The following is a 25075-nucleotide window of genomic DNA, read 5'->3' as shown; positions in this document are numbered from 1 at the left end:
GCTCTGGCGGCTGGGAGCGGGGCCAGGAGCCAGCAGAGGAGCAGAGCGCACAGCCCGCCCGCCGCTGGCCACTAGGGGAGGGGGGAAGGAAAAAAGGACGGACCGCCGAATCTGCCGGCCGGCCTAGCTCCCCACAAGGGCCGGCTCGGCCCCTGACCACCAGCCTCCCCACCGCCCTCGCGGCTGCCGCCTCCTCCAGCTTGCTGGCCGCAGGGCCCCGCCGGGCCCTTGGGACCCGTCAGCACCCCAGCCCCCGGCTCCCGGTCGCGTCGGGGCGGCTGCAACTGCCTCGCGCCCCCTCCCGCGAGCAGGGGGAGGGACCGCACAGCTCCTCGTTCTCCCCGCCCCCCTCCCCCGCCCCCCGCAGCCCGCTCTACCGCCGCGCTCGCTTCTCGCTGGCTGCACTGACCTGGGAAGCGGTGTCCTCCGCTCTGCGAGCGGCGGGCGGAGGCACAGGCAGCGGCGGGCTTCGGGCCGCCCGGCCGGCGCTGCTCTGCCGAGCGGGGCTGGAGGCCGGCGGAGCGGGGCGGTGATGGAAGTGTGAGGAGGCGGCGGCGGGGCCCGGGGACTGTGAGGCGGCGTGTGGCGGCGACGCGGAGCGGGAGAGGCGAGGAGCAGGGGTGGGGGCGCTGGAGCAGCGGCTCTTCCGCGGCTGCGAGCCCCGTTCCCCTGCGCCCGACGCAGGATTAGCTGCCCGCCTCGAGTCGGGCGAGCGCCCGTCGACCCTTCAGCCCTGTCCTCCGCCTCTGCTCAGCTCGCCCCGGAGCTGGGCGCCGGTGCTGGGGGCAGCGTGGGGCTTGGCTTTCTGATTCATTCATTCTCTGCCGCTGGGAGCCTCAGACCTGCGGTGCTCCGAAGAGAGGAGGGAAGAAGGGCAGCCGCGAATGAAGGGCCGGGCGCGAGCCGGGCTTCATTGTGCTCGGCGGCGGGGGGCGGGCAGGGGCTGAGGGAAGTGGGATCGGGCCCCCTCCCCCCTGTTCCCCGGCGTGCGCTGCGCCCCCAGCCTGCTGCCAGCCTGGAAATGGCTCCGTGTGTTCTCCTCGGGAGAATGAATCGATCCTGCCCAGCCTTCTCTTCCTCCTCCCCGCCTCCTCTCTGCTCCCGGTCTTAGAAGGGGGAAAAAAAAAAATTAAAAGACAGATTCCAATGTGGACTGCCATGCACGTCTCGAGCTGCCAGGTTCGCACTTCGAGGAGATTTTTCTATATAGCTTTTTCTAATGTGAGCGCAGGGAAGCAGTGACATTACTGCTTTTAGGATTTTTATTTTCTCTTAGGGATCTCTCCAGTGCACGTCGCATTGGGTTGCACGCTCCACCCCCAGGGACCCGGTGTGGTGGAGAAATTTGAACCCGCAGCCTTAGTAGCATCGAAAAGGCCGAGTTACCTGGCTCTCCCTGAGTGTGGAGGAGGACAGGAACGAAATGACCACCGAACTCATTTTTCACGGGACTCGGTGAAGCTGGATTCTGCGTTTTCCGACACGTAGACTCATTTTGTGGAATAGAGTTGACCGCTGTCTCCTCCGCGCAGCATTTTAATTCTAACAAGCAAATGCCACCTCTGTTTGAACGTTTTGGTATTTCCCAGAAAGAAATCATTTTATCTAAGGGAACTAACTGAATTTACAGCATCACTGAAATACCTCCAGAAAAGGATCTCGGGGGGTGGACAAGCTACTGCGAAATAGCAGACGGAGAAATTCCTTTGGAAGTTATTACGTAGTATAAGAGCAGAAACTTCAGAGCAAGTTTTCATTGGGCAAAATGGGGTAAGAATTTTTGTGTTTAACACCACTTCGAGTCTGTTTATGTATTTGTGTTATAGAGCGGTGGTGGTGGATTGTCTGTATTTTATGTTATCAAGCAAATTTGCCACTTTGCTAAGCTAGTGTTAACCTTTTAACAAGTTATTTTTGTGGAGTGACACCGGAGGCCATAATTAAGGAACGCACGTCTGTTACTTGTCACCAGAATATAGTTTTATTAGTGATATTTAAGAAGACAACACTTCCTGTCCTTTCTTGGTTAAAGTGCCGCAGCAGTTTGTGATCAAAGTAATGTTGTCATAGGTTTTGTTGCCGATTTCTTTCAAAGAGAAGTACTGCATTCTCTCGGTGCCTTGAGAATAATCAGGTGCACAAAGGAACAATTGTAAAGTGTTGAGCGGTTGGATTTCAGTCCTTGAAAATGATCCAGTGTAAATTGTTGCCCTCACTGTGCCCTCTGTTTTGCCCTTGAATAGTCATAGCTAAAATCAATAGAATTGACTTATTGGGGCATTAAAACGAAAATCTGAAAGTCTTACTGACAAGGGCTCCCCAGTGCCCTGTGCTTAGTTGGAGATCAGAGCCTAAATAAGAAAAGCTTTTTGTTGAAAGAACTTGTTCACTTTGCGGTTTTGGTTTTTTTGTTTGTTTTTTTGTTTTTGCTTTTGTGATCACGTCATCAGTTTGTGTTAACAGTGTCAGATCTACACCTTTCAGATCCCAAGTCAAGCAGAAGTGCATTTTCCAACTTTTTATTAACTCTTCATACCGTAACTCAATAAAATGAGTGACTCCTCCTAATTTAAGCCAGACAGCCATTATGTATTGATGGAATAATGATCTGGTCGTTTCATTGACAGATTGTCAATGCTTTGTGTCAAAAAAGAACTTCCAGAATTTCGCCCCCCCTTTTTGGTGGTTGAATAAATGCATCTAAGATGTAGTTAGGAGACAGAGATTGAAAGAATAGACACTGAGATATTTATTGTGACAGATGAGGGGTATGCATACCTAAACTTTCATTCTTGAAACGTTTGGAGGAAAGTTCTTCATAGTACTGCCCTTTTTGTTGGAGTTAGAATTTGAAATTTATTAACTTGAACAAGTTTGAAAATGTAGAACATATGTTGTAGGAATCCTTCATCAGGAATTGAAGAGAAAGAGGGATACTTGTTTGTAAAACTTAAGTGACAAAGTGATGAAAATGTATGTTAACTTTCATGATTTGGGGTACTGCGAAGAGCAATTAAAATACTTCATTCTATTTCGAGTGCTGCTATTAGTAGCCTGGTGATCTGAGGCGAATGGCTTGACCTCTGTGGACTCTGTTCTTTTTATCTGTAAAATGAAGGTCTTAGGCCAGTTAACAAAAAAAATTTTTTCCCAATCCTTTAAAAAGTGAATTATTTCTTTTTCTCCTTCTATTTTCATGATTACTGGTTGGTTTCTTGCAGTAAATCTCTCAGATGGCAAGATTGTTTTCACTAAGCAGTTTTTAAGCACGTAAGCTGGAAAATAATGGCATATGAAAAATGTTTTGGATGGACCGTACCAATTTTAGTAAGAGAAATTACTGAAAAATACTTCTGTTCAAAACCTTTGAAATATGGCTTCCCTTGAGAGTCTGCAGCTCTTCTGTTTAAAACGTGTCAGAGGAGAAAAATAAAAGTGGCAGTTTTTCATGTTGAAGGCTGCGTTCCCTCTAGGCTGCGAAGTGGAAGCACATGAAAGAAAATTGGTTTTCCACAACCTTTAAGCTGCATGAATGTCCATCCTTTTACCAAGGACAACTTGGGATGAACTTAGTACCAACGAGACTGGTCTTTAAAACATGAAAATAAGCCCCCACACATAGCACACATTTTAGATACTTCAGTGTAATTAAATGTATTTATAAACTCATTTATTTGTCCTTAACAAAATCTTAAAGGTGGACCTGAGAGGAAGAGGAGTGAATGTTTATGGCGCAATTTTTCTGCAAGTCTGTATTTGCCAAGGAGTGAATGTTTATGGCATAATTTTTCTGCAAGTCTGTATTTGGGGCTACAACTCTTATTGATAGTGACTTGTTTCATCTGAGTTGTCAAGAGAGAGTGGAGAGGTGGAAGCAGAAGAGAGAGGCATGCAGAGAAGGCATTTGTGGACGTTTCCACACTTGGTAGGTGTTCCTACCTGATAAGTATTTGTGGAATAAGTGGAGCCTCCTGCACCTGCTTAAAACAAAAGGAAACAGGTTTAAATGGCCTTTCAAGTTTTATCCAGGTGATCCTAAGTTACCTTACTCTTTTTAAGTATCTGAAATTTAATAGTGTGGGTGAAAATTCACATTTTATGAATATATTTTTGACTAAGGCTAGGTAATAATAAGAATGTATCTTTGCCTTAATTTTGGATATAATTGCAAATCTAGGGACAACACTGAAGTGAAAGAAATGATTTTTAAAGAAAATGAGCGATCAGTTTAGGCAGAAAACAAACTGAAGGCTCCTATAATAGTAGTTTATGAACTGTGGTGGAAATGGAAAAGAACAGCTGAAACTGACAGTTGGCAGAGTCTGTCAAACTATCTTGGTTGCTGCCTGAACTGTTTTTAATTACAGTGAAGGCAGTTGAAGTATTGGTTTGTGAAGTAGGTATATTAGACCCCCTAAAAATGAGCGCATTCTTGTATGTAAGGGAAAGTCTAGGAAAAGCTTCCAAGTGCCAACGAGGAGCTCCTGGTCAGTATGTCCCCAGCCCTCCAAGTGGGACCTCCTAATGAGAGCAGTGAGTCAGGAGGTATTTCAGAAGGATTAGAACAGGCAGCAGAAGTCTTTAAGGTCTTTCCTGTTACCGTTTGTTTTGCTTGGCTCACATCGGCAACTTAGTGCCCTCAACCAGGGGACTGTGCCCTCCCGCCTCCCGTTGCGAGTTAGTTTAAAAACGTGATTTTCCCTGCTAAGGAGGTCGATAAAGCTGTTTCTGATTTATCTCACCTGCCCATGGGCACGTCTGGAATGTCTCTTCTCCGCCTTCCCCTAGATACTTCCTGAAGCATGGAAGTAGGATGCTGCCGCATTGCAAATTGCAGCCTGCACTGAGTCCCTTTGCTGGGAGAGGAAGCTGACACCTCTTTCTGCCTCAGGCCGCTGGGTGCTGTTCTTTGGGGACTTGAGCTAAAACACGGAAATCTTGATCCAGCACTGCAATCTGAATGGGCTTTGTTGCAAAGGCAACCACCTGGTCATTCCCACCATCACAGAAGTTAATGGGAAGCTTAATTCTGCATTGGTTCATTTTACCAGTTTTGACCCCCATACCATGTAGCATGTGATAGGGAGACTGGTAAAATGTGTTCCTTCCCTAGGGAGTTTATAGTTTAGAAGTTGGGAAGACAGTCAAGCCTAAAATTAAAAACTACAGTGGAATGTTTGAGGGACTGATGTAGGCATCTTGGAGATACAAAGTAAAAGTGTGTGTGTGTGTGTGTGTGTGTGTGTGTGTGTGTGTGTGCGCGCGCGCGTGCGCGCGCATGTGCGCATGTGGCATTAGCTGCTGCGGGGAAGGATAAAAAAGCTTTTGTCAAAGAGGTAATGGCTATTAAATAATGAAAGATAGGTACAGGTGGGCCTCGTAGCAAATAAGAGAGCATTCAAGGCAGAGGGAACAGTGTGATTGACAGCACTAAGACAGGAACTGCTTGAGTTTGGCATGAGGAAATTGGCTATATGGGGTGCTGCTGGAGGTAGGCTTAGATCCTTAGGCAGGGATCAGATTAGAGGATCTTGTAGACCAAACAGAAGCTGGTGTAGTTCAAGCTTTTGGGGGGCAGTGACCCATTATAGCAAAAATGTGTGTATTTTACTATAATGGGTCACTGCCCCCCAAAAGCTTGAACTACACCAGCTTCTAGTGCAACCTAGTGTGTGCAGCCAACCTAGTGCACACATGTATAAGTGATAAAAATGTCACAAAACAATACTCCTTGTGTGATGTACACAGATATTTTATATTCTTTTACTTCTAAGAAGGAGAGATGGTTGGGGTCTGATACACTGATTTAACAACCCAGTGATAGCAACTGGTAATTTGAAAAACCCTGCTCTTAGCTATGGGAACCACTGAAGGGTTTTAAGGAAAATGGTTACAGGAAGAGTCAGAGAAGTAGGGTGAGAAAAGTTTTAAATATTTTAATTTTGGTTTTATATGTTGCATCCTGTGGAAACACCAAGCCAGAACAATGAGCCGTGGTGCGGTAGGGGAAGTGGATAGCTGGGCAGGCCCTGGAAAATTCCAGGGGTGATGAAGAGGAGGGACGGTGTTGAGGTGTGTGTGGTGTTTCAGACTGAATGGGAGTGGGACTTTTTTTAGGATGAGGGAATTTTCTGGGTGGAGGTAAAAACATAGGAAGCAACATGGTGTGTTCCCAGCAGAGTCATTCACTCAGATGGGTCATGAAATAGTGAATTTGGGAGTTTAAAAAGGGCTTTCCAGCTGGCATACAAACTGTATGGAAAGAACGAGTTGAGAACACCTTTGAAATTCCCCCAAGAAATAATGAAAGGATACTTGGAGATGCTAGTAAGATTTACCTATATGCTGAAAAGGTATTTCACTTGTTATACCTTTATATATACTATTATAATTCAAATAGAATTATAATTTTGTATCTGTCAATGTATATTAGGATATCAACTATAAGAAGAGTAGAAGAGTTTGTGTATTTTGAGAATGGATTTCCCCCACAGTTTAACTGAAATATAACTTACAGGTAACATTGTATTAGTTTAAGATGTACAGTGTAATGATTCGACACATGGGGTGTCTCTGTGTGTGTGAGTGTGTGTATTGTGAAATGATCACCACAATAAGCCTAGCTTATATCTAGCTCCTCACATTGTTAGAAGTTTTTTCCTTGCAGTGAGAACGTTCATGAGAATATGTTTATTTTTGAATATGTTAATGGAGTAATTGAGCCCACCCACAACTTGTTGAAATTTGAAATAACTCATTTTTTGTTTGGGTTTTTTTTCAAGATAACATTATGCATGAAAGTTCACTCTTTCAAAGAGTACTCCCCCCGCCCAATCTGTAACCTGTTGTTCCATGTAGTGAGGACTTTTAATGGGTTCCTTTTTGCTCTTATGTCCTTTTACTCTTGCGACTTCATCTCCTTTTCCCTTGTCCTAGTGACTTGGCAGGGATAACAGCACAGGACTGTCAGGGCTCCAAGGCATTTACTCAGTTCAAGGCAACAGAAAAAAATTTCAGCCTATGCCCATCCCCAAACCTGCCCTCTCCTTAACTTCTGCAATTTCCCTGCTACTTCCCAGCTTCTGTTTGTTTCGGTGCTGGGATTGGTGATGCTCATCTGAGCACCCTGCCCCCTAAAAAAAAAATGTGAAGGAGGAAGAGATTTTCTTCTCCAAATTTCGCAGTGCTGGGCTGACAGGTAACATGATCTCTATATGGGGTAGCAAGTTGTGTGTGTTATCAGGACAAGATGTAGGAATATTATTACTTAAATTTATAAATACATATTAAATTTATAAATAAGAAACTAGATCCTAGAGTTTTAAAAATGAAAATAAAATCTTTTTTGAAGAGTTACACTTTCAGCAGGGTATGAATTGAATGAAAGGAGGAGAATCGAATTATACTTGATTATTTGTGCAAAGTTCTTAGTAAGACTGTATGAACTAGTCAAGATTGGTTAGTTACTTTAAGTGTCTATGTAAATTGACTTTTAGGAGGAGCAAATGTTAGAGCTGGGGCTATTTGGGAGACGAACTGTATGTGGTATACGATGTTTTTGACTTTGGCCTGAGGTTTTTATAAGAACAAAACAGTGATTATAGGTAGCATGTTAGGATGTAATTAGGTAATTCTTAAAAACAATGAACAATAAGGACCAGTTATATAGCACAGAGAACTATATTCAATATCTTATAGTGGAAAAAATCTGAAAAAATTATATGTTCTTTCGATTGTAATGTGTGCAGTTGAATCACTTTGCTGTAAACCTGAAACATAACAGTGTAATCAACTATACTTAAATTTAAAAAAATCATAAACACTACACATATAAAAAAAGATTTTCATTGATTGCATTATGTAGACCCTAATCCTTTTAAAAACATTTATTGATTCAGTTTTTTCTTTCATTTGTAATTTTCTTGACTCTAGAATTACTAAACATTCACAACATACTTGTAGACCTGTCATGAGCAAATAAGCATACACACAAAAATACCCTTTTCAAAGTATAAATATATGAAAGGTACCTTTAGGGGAACTTCTTAATTTTGGTTCTGTACACTAATTTATTAATTTAATAATTTTGAGGTGAAGTCACAATGTAAATCTGACTGCGGTGACTTTTCTCCTTGGGGATTAGAGAGTCATGAAAGTTGATTTAGAATAATTACCAGACATGTTAGTCATGGCAGTTAAGAGACTGACAAAAGTATCATTATACATGGTTTGTAAACTCAGTTTAAAGTGATTAAATCTCTCAAAGGAAAAGGTGGTTAAATCTCAAAAGGTCTAATCTCCCTTTTGCCATGTGTTTGGGTTTTTTCCCCCAGGCCTTTGGTGTCCAGTTGATATATTTATCTTTAGTTACTTGATTTTTGTTATTGTTGTTTTGTTGTTTAGGATTAATCCAACTCATGAGATGGAAGAGTAGGGAAAATGAGTCCCATGTATGAAATATTTCCTGATGGAATTTTTAAGTGACTGAATATAAGATATTTTAAATAGCTTTATTTCTCAGTTAGTTAGAATCTGTTTAGTTGAGTGAAATGTACAGCTTCTTGTTTGTGTGGCATGTTTGTAGTGACCTGCGGGGCACAGAGTAAAGTGACCTGTATTTTGCAAGATTCATGGAAAAAAACGAGATTTTTCCTAGAGATCAAAAAAACTTCTCTGTTGAAGTTTGGAAAGTTGAGTGCCTTTTGAAATAATATAAGGTTTCAGGCTCAGGAGTGTTTTCATTTCAAAAGCATTGCTGTGTGATAAGCAGTATTTCTATACATTTTAGCCCATCTACAAAAACCGAGGTGAAATTTTCAAACCTTACCGAGCATTGCAAGAGTAGGTAAAATCCTTGAAAGGCTAATCACTCATGGTCTTCCACATGTGAATAAAATCATTAGTGTCTTACTTTTAGGCACAAACAAATCTGAATTTTTCACAACATACCTCTCTGTATACTATAAAATTAAGACGTCCATCATCACTCTATTTTTTTTTTCTTTTTAGGGCTGGCTGCACCCACAGCATATGGAAATTCCCAACGAGGGGTCGAATCAGCTGCAGCTGCCAGCATACACCACAGCCGCAGCAACCCAGGGTCCGAGCCACATCTTTGACCTACACCACAGCTCACGGCAAAGCCGGATCCTTAAACCCACTGAGCGAGGCCAGGGATCAACAGCATCCTCATGGATTCTAGTCAGGTTTGTAATGCAGAACGGGAACTCCCAGTATCACTCTTAAAAGAGATTTATTGGTGAACTTGTGCTCTTAATTGTAGCTTGATTTTCCTTTTTTCATCTGTCAAAAGTCTAATAACACATTGGCTATTTCTATGCTCCCTAATAAAATACCTGATAAAAAAGATGAAATTGACAACAATCAATGCTGCTTGTTATAGGCAACATTTTTTTAGGGGAGAGGTTGAAATTAATCACGTCTTTGTTATCTTTTGGGGGGGCTTGTCATTACCCTCCACTTGTATTTTATTTATTTCTCATTTTGTTTTTAAAAGTTTTCAAAAATCTCACTTCTTTGGTAAGTACAATTGAGTAGAACTTTTATGGGGCAAAATTAAATTACTTTTTAGTGACCTTACAAAGGAAAAAACCAAACTATTCTTTCTCATGAGGTTTTTTTCCCTATGATTAATTGTTAACCCATTATGACTCTTGCGTAGCTAAAAGAATTCTAAATATGTAAAACGAACATTTGACTTAGTTAAGATCTGAGTTTCATTAATACACAACTATTTTATCTAAGGTAGGCTACTAGACGAAAGCAAAAAGTCACTTTTCTTTTTTATATCAGAAAATAAAATTATTTATAAAATCCAAAAAATTAGCAGTCTAATCAATACTGTCTTCAAAGTACAGTTTACCTTTGCATTTTCTCTAGCTTTCGAAAATTCACTTTAATCCCTTAACACTTAATATTTGCTTCAAAAAATAGTTCTGCTTTATGAACATTTTCTTTTAGTGTTCTCCCATAAAACATGAAGCATTTCTATGTTATCTTTGAAAAGAGTTGGCACCAGTTCCTTAAGGCAGAGCCGTTTTAAGAATTGAGGGCTTTTTGTAAAATTACCAAGTTAAGATTTAGGAATTAAACACACAACAGAAAACCATGCTAAAGGATCACAGATACCAAAGCAGCTTTCATTCCTTTATAAGGTCACTTTAGGTTATGTTTATTTATTATGTCATGCCTGTTGGCACAACTGGATCCAGGAGTTCACATGCCTGAGTCCAGAGGGCTGTAGCAGAGTGTCCTTGACCCCACCCCACCCATAGAAGGGCTCGCTCCTAATTGGTCCCTGTCAGCAGGCAGTGATAGGAGTGTGGGGAGAGCCCCAACCCCGGTCTGTGTCTCTCTGGGTGCCATACATTGATTCCTTAAACACTGAGTTCTTAGTGGAGCACACATATACAGTGTAAATTGAAAGAATCTGGGGAATTAGATCCCATTTTGAGTGTACAGAAAAATCCTGATTCCTAGCAATTGGGTATTAGCTGGATGCTCCAATTATTTTTCTGATCATTTTTCTCAATAAATTGTTGGATCCTTTCACCTTTATCTTTAAGCATGCCTCGATCCTCCTTAAGTAGTGTTGCCTGCCTTCTGTTTCCTTTCCGAAGTTTAAGGTTGTTCTGAATAAGGCTTTTTTTTGCGAGTTGGAATTTTCTGCCCTAGTTACTTTCAGTTTCCCCCATTAGGCTCTACATAATGGTCTCTAGGAAATTATCTTAAGTGGATTTGACTATCAAAGAGCTCAAAGTATTCATGTTGGAAAATTTCTGTCCGTCAGTGTTCCTTTGTGGAAGAGAAGTCTGTACATGACTGAATTTAGGTAGGACAATTATTTTGAACCAACTGTAATACTTGAGTGGGCTTAACCTATCCTTTTGCCTTTTTGTGCTTCCTTTTTGCTTACTCTTTTGTAAAACTGTCGTTTTCTGCCCTACTCTGTAGTTATGAATCTCTGTCATCTGGATTTTAACGTTAAAATTCATGTGCTTTGCTTAATCACCCTGCCAGCTCCCAAGATGTTTACAGAATGAGGATTCCACCTACTCTTGTTTACTCAGTGTTGCCAGTGATCTGTATACATTCGGCTGAATGGGAAGACTCCCAGCTCACCCGGAAACTCATCTTTCAGGTTCTTTTGTGCTAAAATAAATAAATAAATAAATAGTTTTAGATCTTGCAGGCTGCCTTTTTGCCTAGTCAACTGATAATATATAGAATTTTAGTTCCTTGTTTTCAGTGTTGCTTTCATTTAGTGTTTTATTGATGCTAAATTGATATTTATTGCTATCCCTAAGTTAATGTAGGTGAAATAAGACATTAATGGCAATATTGCTGTTTAGTTTTACTTAGTAGCATATTAGTATATTCAGAGTAGTTAGTATATGCTCTCTGGGTAAACTATAGGCTGTTCATGTGGTAGGAAGCTAGCCTGAAAAATGTTTTCAAAGATGGTGCAGTGATCAGTTAGAAATGATTATGCAAAATTTTGTATTCTCACCTATATAAAGTGCATTCTATGTATGTGTACAAAGATTTGAAAGACATTCCTTAAAGTGTTACCTTGTTTATTTCTGGGAGGTATGATTGTGAAATTTTGTTTTTTGAGTATTTCTAAATCTGTAAGTTTCTCTGTGATTCATGTGTTCACTTCTTTCTTGGGTTTTAAGGGTGAGGATATTAAAAGTGCTAATATCTACGATACAAAGTTATCAGGATCAGTCACTGTTCCTACGTATGGATAGATGCTTTTATGTTTCTATCAGTTTTAGCTTCTTTACCTAATACTTTTTTTTTTCTGTTTCAAAATTGGCTAAGGAAGTAATTACTCCAATGATAGCAAAAATGGTTTCTTCTATAAAGAGTAGTCTGGCTGTCAGTTACCAGAATGTTGGTAATGCACTTTTTATGGGTAAGGAGCCAGAACCAATGAGGAAATGTTACTTAGAGGAGGTTATGCAGGGGCAGAGCTTGTGGACAGTCCTTCAGCCCCTTGGGGTTCTTGCCATTAGTTCAGCAGAACCGAAGTGGATGCTAACATACATAGACTCATTTAGACAGGGGTTTCTAACCCCTGATAGTTTAAAAAAGTTCTCATTTAGTGTAAGCTTAGTATCTTGAGAGTGAGTTTTCATTAATGTATCTTGTTTTCTTTTTCAGTGGTACTAAAAGAAACTGCATTCTAATTTTAGTGTGATCAAATCTCTGCTGAATGCATTATACTTTGGTTTTGGGTTTTTTTGGCAATTCTGGGTTTTTTTTTGAGGTATTATTATTATTATTATTATTTGGCAGTACCCATGGCATGCAGAAGTTCCTGGGCCAAGGATGCAACCTGTGCCACAGCAGCAGCCTGAGCCATTGCAGTGACAAAGCTGGATCCTTCACCTGCTGTGCCACAGGGGAACTCCAGTGCATTATATTTTGAATACATTGAAGTCTTAGAAATGATTTGAAATGTTATTACATGTGTTTGGTTGATTCTGAAGTTCTAAATTCCATCAGCCAAAGCCCTGTGAATTGCGTTTGTAGTTGTACACAGGAGTCTGAAGAATACATAAGGGTTTTCTTCTCTAAAGACCTCAGACCAGAAAGAGAAAGCTTCACAAGGTATCTTGAAATACTTTTCCTAGAGCTTAATGCTGGGCCAGGAGACCCACAGGTGTAAAGATCACTTGTGGCATATAATACAATTTCTGTATCATCGTGAGATAGCTGTAAGTTACTTGATTCCCTAGAGTTCAGGAGAGAAGGTTGGGCCGTATTGTGTCTAGATTTAAAATTGTTATCCTTTCTGAATTATTTTTCGTAGAGGTCCCAAACTCTTAATGCTATCATTGGCTGGGCAGAAAAATGTGCAGATGTATAAGGCAGAAGGCAGTAAGGATTGTGGGGACTGTTGGTAAGTGAAGAGAACATGCCCTGCCCGAAGGCATTCCTATCCATTCTTCTCAAACCCTCCCGACACCTAATCCCTTCTTTATTTAGCCAACATTTCTTGAGCTCCTGCCATGGGCTAGTGATTGTGGCACTTCATTCTAGGTTGGATATGGTAGGTTTCACAGTGCTTTAACTCTTGACTCTAGAAGGAAGGCCAGAGCCTAGCAGGGCAGTGGCAGCAATTAACACTAGATTAGTTATTCTCAATTCTGGACTTGCATCAGAATCACCTAGCAGTCTTGTTAAAACACAGATGGCTGGGCTTCAACCTAAGCTTTGGATTCAGTAGGTCTGGGTGTGGGACCGATGAATTTGCTGTTCTGACAGATGCTGATGTTGTCAGTCCAAGGCCCTTACTTAGAGGGACATTGCATTTGAACAGTGAAGCTTAGACATGAGAAACTTTTGCCCATTCAATGGTTCAAAGAACCTCTCAGAATCCTTTCAGCCCTGAGGAGGATCCATATGTGAGCGTAGGTAGGAGGACTTTAGAGTTGGTGTGGAAAGGTTTGACAGAACCTTCAAGGACAGTCTTTTTTCCAGTGTTCCGGTTGATTGCAAAAGAGACACCAATTCCTGGGCTAATGTTTTGATGTTGGACCCCTGAGAGGGTTCAGAGGGGGAACCAGATGCTTTAGATTTAGGACTTTGGAGCTGTTGCAGTTATAAGGCCACTGGCTCGGCTGACTTTTGCTTATGGCCTTGTAGTCTCTTCAGAGAGCGGAAAGGCAATTTAGATAGAGGATGAGGGGACTGAAGATGTGGGTGAAAGAGGCTAGAGGGGAGCAGTAGCAATCACATCATGTGATGAGAAAACAGTCATGAGTTCCTGCCTAGGCGTTTCACAGTATGACAGCCCTGCTCCCACCTGGAGTCTGTACATTTAGATAAGAACCTGCCTGAGCAAAGACTTCCCCACCACAACTTCCAACTTTGCTTTTCTCAGGACTCCTTTTAAAATGACCACTAGAGTTGAGCCCAAGAAAAGTTAGTGACTTCCATGCCAACCGCCTTTTAAGTCAAGTGTCCTTGGTACCCTGCTCTCCATCTCCTGCTTGCTCATGGCTTGGTAAAGAGGACTTCCTTTGCCCTGGCTCATTGTGCCCCTGACCCCCTGTTTTGGGGATCTGTGAATAATAAATCTTGTTACTTTACAAAACAGAAAACTCCCCAAAACTTCATTTATTCCTGAAGCCTTTTTTTGTCTGCTTGCAAATTGCAAAAAAGTATAACTTTGAACTGAAGGGGAAAACCCTGATTGAACCTTGTGTCTACTTTTTATAAGCCAAAACGTGAAACCAATCTCTGTCTCTTTAAACCTGATTACTTGCAGCAGTATTTGCCATGGTGCTCTTTTCTGCAGAGTTACTTCTGCTTTCTGGCATTTCTGAATGTATTATTTTTGAAACTACCTGACACTGCTTTGACTCTTGAAATTTTATGATTTGGGAGGAAGTATGCTTTCCTTCTAAATTGTTTATCCTGCTTAGATATCCTTCATTTTGTCCACATGCTATAGTATTGGTCTTCTATTGCTGTCTGACAGATTACCACAATTTTAGTGGCTTTAAAACAGCACTCAATTACCTTTACCTATTTTGCAAGTCAGGAATCCAGGTACCTTAACCAGGCCTTCTGCTCAGGGTCTCACAAGGCAGTAGTCAGGGTGGCAGCTAGACTAGAGTCTTACCTGCAGATGAGATTCTTCCTCAAAGCTCATATGATCGTTGGCTGAATTCATTTCCTTGTAGCTATAGAACTCAAGGAGGCTGTGTCTTCAAGGCCAGCAGGAGGAACCCCTCTCTGGTGCTTTATCTTCTTCTAAAGAACTCGCCTAAATAACTCAGGGCCACCCAGGATAACTTCCCTTTTGATTAATTGGAAGTCAGCTGATTAATTGGAAGTCACCTAATCATCTGTCTGCTGTACCATACCACCCTATTCAACTCTTCTACGTGCACTCAAGGTGAGAGTTTTATGCAGAAAATGTCCACCAGGGGGCAGTAATCTTGGGGCTATCTTAGAATCCTGCCTGCCACACCACATCAAATACCCATGGATATTTTGTTGGATATAGGGCTTAAAAATCACTATTAAATCTTTTTTTTTTAAAGAAAAAATGTAATAGACATCCAAATATGTATGGATATTTTACACATGCTCAAATATCAGTCTGTCCATTACCTTTTTTTTTTTTTTTTTAACTTTTAAAACTCTGTAGCCTTCTGCACTTCTGCCAAAGTATGGACTGGTTACTCTTTAGGCATATTGTGTAGTTCTCATATTAAACTTCGCTGTAAGTATTTTTTTTGGGAGGGAGGCATGATATCTCATTTCCTGGTCACTGTGTTTTCTTTGTTGGTTTATTCCTTTGTTTTACTGAAGTTCCTTTTTCTGTAGTTACCTGAAAATGGCTGGGCAGGAGATAACTTTTTTTTAGACACGTGAAAGCTCCCTCCCCATCAAATGAGTCTAGATCTCTGGACAGGAAATAATTTTCTCTCATTATTGTGAAGGCACTGATTGGTTGTCTTCTAGCTTCCAGTGTTCCTCTTACGCCTGCTTATTTCTGATTCCTATTCCTTCATGTATTACTCTTCCCCTACTTTGGGGGGTTTTGCATCTTTTTCCCTCCACTGTTTAAAAATTTCACAGTAATGTGATGTGGGGCTTTTTGTTTGTTGTTAAGCACTCATTCTTTTGGTCAGTGCTGAACTGGTTCAATCTGTTGACTTCCCTAAGTTGGGGAGATTTTTCTTCTATTTAAATTTCTTGGGGTTCCCATCATGGCTCAATGGAAACAAATCTGACTAGCATCCATGAGGACACAGGTTTGATCCCTGGTCTCACTCAGTGGGTTAAGGATCTGGTGTTGCCATGAGATGTGATATAGGTCGCAGATGTGGCTCGGATCTGGCATTGCTGTGCTGTAGGCCGGCAGCTGTAGCTCAAATTAGACCTCTAGCCTGGAAACCTCTGTATGCTGTGGGTGCAGCCATAAAAAGACCCCCCCCCAAAAAAAATTCTTCTGTTTTCTCTCTTTATAAACTACTAGTTGGATGGTTGCCTCCTTTTTATCTACTGGTTTTTTCTTCTGCCTTCTTAGGAAATTGCCTTGACTTCATCTTCTAACACTGCTACTGGATTTTTAATTTTCACATAATTTTAAATTTCCAAGTCTGTTTTCTCAATCTGCCATTGATTTGAGGACACACAGCGTTTTGAAGTTTTGTTTTCTGTTCCTTAAATTTCTTTGGTGTTCCTTTTTTGTTGAATTTTTTCTTTCATGATGGAAACTTCCCTAGAATATCTAGTGATCCTTGGTTGTATATGAGAGTAAGATACTAAAAAGCTGGTTGGGAGTTCTTGTTTTGGCACAGTGGAAACACATCCGACCAGTATCCATGAGAATGAGGGTTGGACCCCTGGCCTCTCTCAGTGGGTTAAGGATCTGGCGTTGCCATGAGCTGTGGTGTAAGCTGGCAGCTGTAGCTGCAATTTGCCCCTAGTGTGGGAACTTCAGTATTCTGTGGTGCAGCCCTAAAAAAAATTAAAGTAAAGCAAATAAATAAATAAATAAAAAGCCAAATAGAAGCTCTGTGTAACCCCGTGAGTCCTGCCACCAGTGGGCTTCATGTTAGACCTTTAGGGGTGAATGGACCTTTTTCTTGGGTGATTTACAGGTTTTAGTAAGTAGAGATCTGCTCTCTGAGATTGTAGGTCTTTTCTCTGAGACTATTCAATTTCTCTAGAGAACAATCTTTATATATATATGTATATATGTGTGTGTGTGTGTGTGTGTGCATATATATATATATATATATTCTTAGGATGTGTGTATGTTACACACACCCATCTCTTGGCATCCTGAGAACAAGGTAAGTATATTCTTCCATTATGTACCTAGAAGGCATATTGCCTGCTGTAAACTGAAAACCATGAAGGGGAGGGTTTTTGGCTTTTCTCATAATGTTCTGCCCTTGTTTTCTGCCTTGGAAAGGTAGTTGCTTGACTGTGGAGGCTGGGAAGATGAGAAAGGAGTGCTCATTGCTCTTTTACTTAAACTTCCCAACAACTCCCCAATTTCAATTCCATACCTCACACCCTCTCCTGCAGTTCCTTTGCCTCTAAATTCTGGCCAGCAAGGTCTTCACATATTAGTTACCTCTTCACAGGCACTATACAGTTCCCTTGGCTTTGCCAAGTCAGGTACTAGTCCTCCTTTTAAAATGACTGCTTTCTGGAGTTCCTTTCATGGCTCAGCAGTTATCAAATGCGATTAGGATCCATGAGGTTTTGCGTTTGATCCCTGGCCTTGATCAGTGGGTTAAGGATCTGGCATTGTCGTGAGCTGTGGTATAGGTCACAGACCCAGCTTGGATCTGGCGTTGCTGTGGCTGTGGTGTAGGCAGCAGCTGTAGCTCCAATTCAACCCCTAGTCTGGGAACTTCCATATGCCACGGGTGTGGCCCTAAAAAAAAAAGTACAATGACATCTTTCCAGATTGTATTAAAATTACTTATGCACTGATATCACTTCTGTTCTTTGGTGTTGTGGGTTTATACCTTCTTTCCCTCTTTCATTTTAGTGCAATTTCAGAAAAGGAAGATAAATGCGTGCAATTAATTTGCCATGTTTGACCAGAATCACTGAGCCTTAGCTTTTGAATTTATATAAGGCATCTTTCAGAATGTGTTGACACTGTTGACGGTTAATTGATTAGAATCTGGTGGATGATGAAGTGTTCGCTTTCTACAAATCTCTTCCTGTTACCTACACCGGAAAACTCAGTGCGTGATGTAAGCACATCTTAAAATTGAAAAGTTGAAGCTGATCCTCAGCCCAAACCTCTGCAAAGCAAGAGCACTTACTCTCTCAACTGTGTCAGGTAGCTAAGGTGTTGCTACAGTCTGTCCCCTTATTCTGTATCTCTTGTGCTCTTGTAACAAGCATTAAGCACTTAATTTATGTCATGAGTCATGCTAGGCACTGGCAATACAAAGATGAGTAGACAGTCCTGTAAACAAGACATTACATTACTGCGATTTAAGTGTTGTAAAAGAGATGTACCTTCTGTTTGAGAGTGCAGAGAGGGAAGTGCCTACCTCCGCATGGGAAGGTCAGAGAAGGCTTCACATACAGCCAGTTGTGCTTGGAGCTTTCAAGAACAAGCAAGAGTTGATGAGGGGCGGGGAGCCGTGGGGAGAGGGAAAATGTGTGAGGAGGTTCTTAGGGTATTTGGGGCAGGGCAGTGGCATAGGTACAGCTTCAAAGGTGACACATGCTCATTAGAAAGTTAAGGTAGTTTTGGGAGTTCCCTTGTGCAGCAGAAATGAATCTGACTGGTATCCATGAGGCTACAGGTTCAATCCCTGGCCTTGCTCAGTGGGATAAGGATTCAGCGTTGCCATGAGCTATGGTGTAGGTCACAGATGTGGCTTGGATCCCGAGTTACAGCAGCTCTGATTCGACTTCTAGCCTGGGTACTTCCCTATGCCTTGGGTGTGGCCCTAAAAAGCAAAGCGCAAAAAAAAAAAATAGTTAAGGTAGTTTGGCATAACTCAGATATAATATAAAAGTACATTTGACTAGAAAGTTAATCCAGGGCCGGAGATGACTGTGTCATGTTAGAGGATTGTCCTGTGTAAGTTGTATGTCCTGCTATGTGTGTACATATTTTAAAATGTGTAAAAATGTAAGTGAAAGAGGAGAAAATAAATTATTCCTGTACTGTACTTTAGAGGCCATTGCTTTAGGTAATGGTGATAAAAAAGAACAATTTTAAGCTGGTAGAGTTCTTCCTATGCTTGTGTTTTAGATAAACGACTCAGGCTGCAGTTTGGAGGAAGATTTAGACTTGGGAGTGGGTGTGTGCGTAGAGAGAAAAATGGATGGGGGTCTTGGAGATCCTCAGATTTAATTGTGTAATAGGTTAATTGCAGTTTAGTTAAGAATAATGGCTTGAATTAAGGTAAAGTAGAACAGGGGCTGGATTCAAAGAGATTTAAGAAGTAGTATCTATAGGAGTTGACAGTGATCTCAAGATAGGGCTAAGGAGGTTGGCTTGGTCAGCTGTTCGTTGAGATAGGGAACCAGGAGAAGAGAAGCAAGTTCGCAGTGAGGTGAGATGAATTGAGTAAAAACTGATGTATTTTGGCCATCTGTATGGGAATGTCTTATAGTCCGATATCCAGGTCTGGTATTCAGGAAAAGCGAACTGGGCTGAGGATGGAGTTTGGGGAGCCTTCAGAATATAAAAGTATTGGTTGAAACTTTGAATGTGGATGAGCTCATTCAGGATATTTCTAGAAAAGACCAAATCAGGCCTCCCTGGGGGAATAATCATTTAGGAGGCAGCAAAGAAGTTGAGAGAGCTGTCAGGCTAAAAGAGTGAGAGAACCGTGTCAAGAAGCCAAGAGAGGGAGTTTCCAGAAAGGAGTAGCCAGGATCAGATGTAGCAGAGACATCAAATGAGGCAAGAGAGTATCTATTAGATTGGGTAAGTAGTGGTCCTTTAACCACCTTACTTTGAGGAGTTTGAGCAGCCTGGGATGGAAGCCAAATAGCCCCAGGGCAATGGTGCTAAGGAAGCATGAGGAGCCAGAGAGGAGAAATCTGGGCTGTTCCTTTCAGACCAAGCTTCTCTGAAATAGAGTGTAGCTTCAGCAGCTCTAGGGTTCAGGAAGTTGTTTTGGTTTTGTTTGCAAAATAGGACTAAGCATTCATTTTAGGCCCTGGAAAAGAAGTCCATAGCTAGGGGTATTTAAAAACTGGAGTACAGAGGGGTAATTACTGAGGAGCGAGATGGGAGAGAATGCAATCTGGAGCACAGAAAGGGTAGTTAACCTTAAATAGGAGGTATTATCTTCCTCCCAGACTGGAGGGCAGGATGTAAGAAGGATATGATTGGGTTAAGTTTGTAGGTTAAAAGGCAGACTGGGCAGGAGTTCCTGAACTGGGGGATTCCACTTCCTTGATTCCCTGATTCATTTAATAAATATTTATTCTAAATACCTGCTATGTGTCAGGCAGTAGTCTATGAGATAATATCTGTGAATGGAGAGCTCTGTTTTCATGGGTATATATGTTTTAGCAAATCAAAGACAAGGCCATCTTCTGAGAGGGTAGAGAATGAAGATTGGTCAGAGCCTTGGGAAGAGAGGTGAAAAATGGGAGAGATGGGGAGTTCCCATTGTGGCTCAGTGGGTTAAGAACCAGCTAGTATCCATGAGGATGCGAGTTCGATCCCTCACCTTGCTCAGTGGGATAAGGATCTGGCATTGCTGCAAGCAATGGTGTACGTCCCAGGTGCAGTCCAGATCTGGTGTTGCCATGGCTGTGGCGTAGGCCAGCAGCTGCCGCTCTGATTCACCCCCTAACGTGGAAACTTCCATAGCCTGCAGGTGCGGCCCTTTAAAAAGAAAAAAGAAAAAAAAAGAATGGGAGAGATTATTGACTGTGAATGGTGAGGAGCTGTGAGGGCCCACCTAAGGTTAAAGCCAAAGGTTTTGGTGCTTCTCTTTTTGAAACAGTTTAAATCCAAGTTGCTGCTCTACCTAAGGAGCAGAGAACTGTGTGGTAGAAGGGTTTTCCTGGCCTCCATTCTGCTAAAAATGAAGCACGGAAGAGGTATGTCCAACTTTTGTAATGTTCCATTCAGAGTTATTTTCCTGTGCCACTCTTCCCCACCCTAATGGCCCTTTTCCTTTTGTAGAGAACATTCTTATCTTAGGAAACCAACCTAGTAAGTATTAAGTGTGCCAGAATGGCACCATTTTCTTAACTTTTGAAGTCTTTTCTGTGGGACACATCCAGGAACCTAGTCCTGTGGAGCGTCTTGGAACTCTTTCTGGTTCTGGGATTCCATTTTTTATTTTTTTGTCTTTTTAGGGCTGCACCCTCGGCCTGTGGAGGGTCTCAGGCTAGGGGTTGAATCAGAGCTGCAGGTGCCGGCCGACACCACAGCCACAGCAACATGGGATCCAAGACGCATCTGTGACCTGCACCACAGCTCATGGCAACGCTGGATCCTTAACCACTGAGTGAGGCCGGGGATTGAACCTACATCCTCGTTGATGCCAGTCAGATTTGTTTGCACTGAGCCACGACAGGAACTCCTGGGACTCCATTTAACACTTAGCTTCTCGAGCCCCACTTGTGCCCTATACACATGCCGCTCACAACACACATGACTCACGGGGAGCCAGTGTGTAGATGGGTTCTTCAGTGAGTTTTTTCCCCTCTTCTCTCATACCCGGGAAAGTCACAGAAATTAATAGATTGCCGTAAACTTTTCTTTGTAGTCATTCAAAGTGCCTGTACTCCTTGACTGATTCTCATTTTACTATCATGAAAACTTGGATAGCATTTTATTTTTTTATGGGATTTTTATGCTCAAGGAATATGTCTTAACTAGCAAATTAGCATTTTTCTTTTTCTTTTTGTCTTTTTAGGACTGCACCTGTGGCATATGGTGGTTCCCAGGCTAGGGGTTGAATCGGAGCTATAGCCGCCGGCCTATGCCAGAGCCACAGCAATGCCATATCCAAGCTGAGTCTGCAACCTACACCACAGCTCATGGCAACACCAGATCCTTAACCCACAGAGCAAGGCCAGGGATCGAACCTACGTCCTCATGGATGCTAGTGAGATTTGTTTCTGCTGAGCGGGAACTCCCATTTTTCTTTTTTGTAATAATAAGAAACAGTTAAGAGACAGATTTCAAAATGAAAAAAATTTTGCTTTTTCTCTTGTTCTAGAAAATGTAATTTCATCATCATAATCTAAATTGATAGGACCTGACCATTTAAAAAATACTTAATATTTTTAAAAATTTTATTATTCTTATTTTTTAGGGCCACACCCACAGCATATGGAAGTTCCCAGGCTAGGGATTCAGTCAGAGCTGTAGCCTACACTACAGCCACAGCAACGCCAAATCCGAGCCACATCTGCTTGCTACACTGCAGCTTGTGGCAATGATGGATCCTTAACCCACGGAGTGAGGCCAGGGATCAAACTTGTGTCCTCATGGATACCAGTCAGGTTGGTTACTGCTAAGTTACAATGGGAACTCCACTTGCATCATTTTTTTTAAGCTTCTTTTTCCTTTTAACCTTAAGAGATAGATTTAGGCTACAGAAGCTAGAGCTGTGGTATAGAATAATATAGCACAATACTGGCAGAGCAGTTTACAAATCAGCTTAGGTCTCTTGAGCCAGCCAGTGGCTGCATTTAAATGATTAATTCCTTAGCTTTATGATCTTGGGCAAATTACTTAAGTTTTATATGTCTCAGTTTTCTCATCTGTAAAATGGGGATAGAATTATGAAAGTTAAAGGGTAAAATACAAACAAGGTTGTTAAAACATTATAGCATAGGAACCACTTAATCACAGCTGTTCTTATAGAGTTTTTATACAGTTACACTTCTGATATTAAACTAAATTTTATTTTTTTGACTTCTAAATTAAGATCATGAAAGTAATTTTTAAGCTTTGGTATTACTGAAAGCCAAAGATAAGTTTGTGGACTTTATCTCCTTCTAATAAAATAGCCATTAAAATCTCCCTTCCTTCTGTATTTTATACCCCAAGAACTTAATCTGTTTAATGTTCTAATTTCATCAATTATCTTGAAATAGCCTGATTTGGGGGGGGGCTTGATGGAACCATGAAAATACTAATTCTCAGTAAGGAAGTTGAGGTTTATGATAGGAATAATCACCTATCATAATTATTGTAATTAATTTTATAAGATACACATAAATAAAACTTTTTTTGGCTGTGCCCACTGCATGTGTAGTTCCTGGGCCAGGGATCAAGCTTGCACTGTAGCAGTGACCCAAGCTGCTGCAGTGACAACACCAGATCCTGAGCCCACTGGGCCACAAGAGGATCCAAGTAAAACTTTGTTTGAAAACTCTTCTGTCTAGTTAAGCCATCTTATTGGTCATGTCATTAAGTCTACAGAAGAATATTTAGATATTTGATTTGGTCTTTTTAATTAAACATATTCACCAATTAATGAGAATCTTTAAAGTCAGATGTTATTAAATTACTCAGATTGGAGTTTAATATACAAAAATAAAATATGCTTATGCTTGCCACCCAAGAATACATTTCTAAACTCTTATGATAGCATTAATTTGGACCATAAGTGTCATGAGGGCAGGGACTGCCTTTCCTATTAATTCATTTAACAAGTGTTTATTGAGCATCCTCTGTGGGCCCAGTGCTCTTCTAAATGCTGCAGTGAACATAATAGAAAAAAATCTCCAGTCCTCCTGGGATTGGCACATGACAAGTGTTCAAGAATATTTTCTTCCACACTCTTTAGCTGCCCCCCCCCCCGCCCCTGAGGCTCAGTATAGAGGTGCAGCTAGTCCCCTCCCTAGCCAGTTACTCTTTGGGGCTCCAAGTTAAGTTATGCTAGGGGGCTTCATGTGTTGTCTCCACTCCCCATGGATATGTCTGCAGAGGTCATGGATCCCTGGAAGATTATAAGCAGCAGAATGAAATTTGAGTTGATGTGAAATACTGGTTTGACCCCAGGGGGCCTGTCTGTCCTGTTTCAGTAATTTTGAATGTTGGGTCTGACTTGAATGCAGGTTAACAATTTAAGTAGTATGTTAACTTTTTCAAGTGATCTCTCAAGAGATACTTATTCTGCTTTTTTTTTTTTAAAGTTAGTGTTTTGTTTCCCTTTGTTGTCAGATGCAGAAATAACCTTGTAAGTTGGTTCCTGTGCTATTTTTAAGTGAGGCGGCTCGGAGCTTTCCCCAAAGTCCCAAATGCTCTATGGTGGTAGAGCCTCGCCTTCTGTTGCTTGGTCTTCTTTGCTCTAAAAAGAAATACATATCTCTTAGTACACCATCCATTAGTACAAGCCAACCTAAAAGCTGTTGAACAAGTTTATATGTTTCTCATATTTTGAAATTTCTCCTTTTTCTGAATACCCTTAGCACTTTATGTTACCTCTTCTGTGGTACTTTTCACTTTTCACTTGTGTATCATTATCATCTATTAACAATTTTTTTTTTCTAAATGAAACCTCTTTGAGAATAGAATGTGTTTATGGTTCCTCTTTGCACATTCCCTACAGCTCTTAACAGAATGCCTGGTGTTTAAATTATTAAACTCGTATTCACAGAAATCATATTTTTGATTTGGTAACCATGAAAACCCACAAGAATGTATTTAGCCCTGAGCATTTTAAGAAGCTTTTAGTTTAGCCTCAAGTCTGGGTTTGAATTCCCGCTCCATCCTTAACTTGGATGTGTGATCTTGAATAGGTCATTTACGACCTCTTCCTCATCTGTAGAATGGAAATAGTATGTGCCCTATCCAGGTTTTAGATTTAAGATAAGTATACAAAGTATCTAGTGCCTGGTGTAGTAATAGCCACTCAATAAATGGTAACTATTACATTCGAAATTTATTTTATTTATTATTAGCGTGGCACATTTTGTAACAGCTGTATTCCTATGTGAAGGATGTATAGCATAGAAAAAGTTCTGTGTGAAAAATTGCCAATACATTGGTGTGGTTATCAGATTGTAAAGTCTGGGCTTTTTGGCTTACTTGTTCTTTATTTAGGATGTGGATTTGGAGCTCTGTGGAGTGATTTACTCTATGGAATCTTAAAAGAGACTAGCCTGGAATAACAATTTATTTATTAGTCACTAGAAATACATCCTTTCCCATAGAAAAGAATGTCACAGTGGAGGCCAAATTGCCGTCAGAAAGTGGCTTGATGAGTAAGGGTAGTTGATTGGATGTTTGGTGGTATAATAGTCTCACATATCAGTCTTCTCCTGCCCCTGGAATATGTCAGGACCCCTTCTCTCCCAGGGAGTACCAGGGAAACTGCCTAGTCACTCTCATAGATCACCTGTTCTAACTTACATAGCTATCTGCTTTCATGTTGCCTTTTTTTTTTTTTTTTTTTTTTTTTTTTTTTAATGGCCACACTGGTGGCATCTGAACGTTCCTGGGCCAGGGATTGAATCCGAGCTGCACTTGTGACCTATGCTGCAGCTGCAGCAACACTGGATTCTTTAACCCACTGCACTGGGTTGGGGATTGAACCTGTACCTCCACACTGAC

At 41.3% G+C, this 25075-nt stretch overlaps 1 protein-coding gene across 2 annotated transcripts in view; it reads left to right on the top strand.

Annotated features, from left to right (window-relative positions):
• Window positions 1-370: 370 nt before the first annotated feature.
• Window positions 371-25075, top strand: part of HOMER1 (homer scaffold protein 1) — a 135374-nt gene continuing 110669 nt past the window's right edge. The window contains exon 1 of one of the 2 annotated variants that reach the window (XM_047778177.1): window positions 371-1770. In XM_047778177.1, the coding sequence (XP_047634133.1) occupies window positions 1766-1770 (5 nt within the window). In that variant the 5' untranslated portion in view covers window positions 371-1765. Of the gene's footprint in view, window positions 1771-10735; window positions 10853-25075 lie in introns of those variants that run through there. The other variant, XM_047778176.1, reaches the window with a different exon arrangement.

This window comes from Phacochoerus africanus, chromosome 4, assembly GCF_016906955.1.
Source record: "Phacochoerus africanus isolate WHEZ1 chromosome 4, ROS_Pafr_v1, whole genome shotgun sequence".
In the NCBI taxonomy this organism is placed as follows: Eukaryota; Metazoa; Chordata; class Mammalia; order Artiodactyla; family Suidae; genus Phacochoerus; species Phacochoerus africanus.
This window is presented reverse-complemented; position numbering and strand designations above follow the sequence as displayed.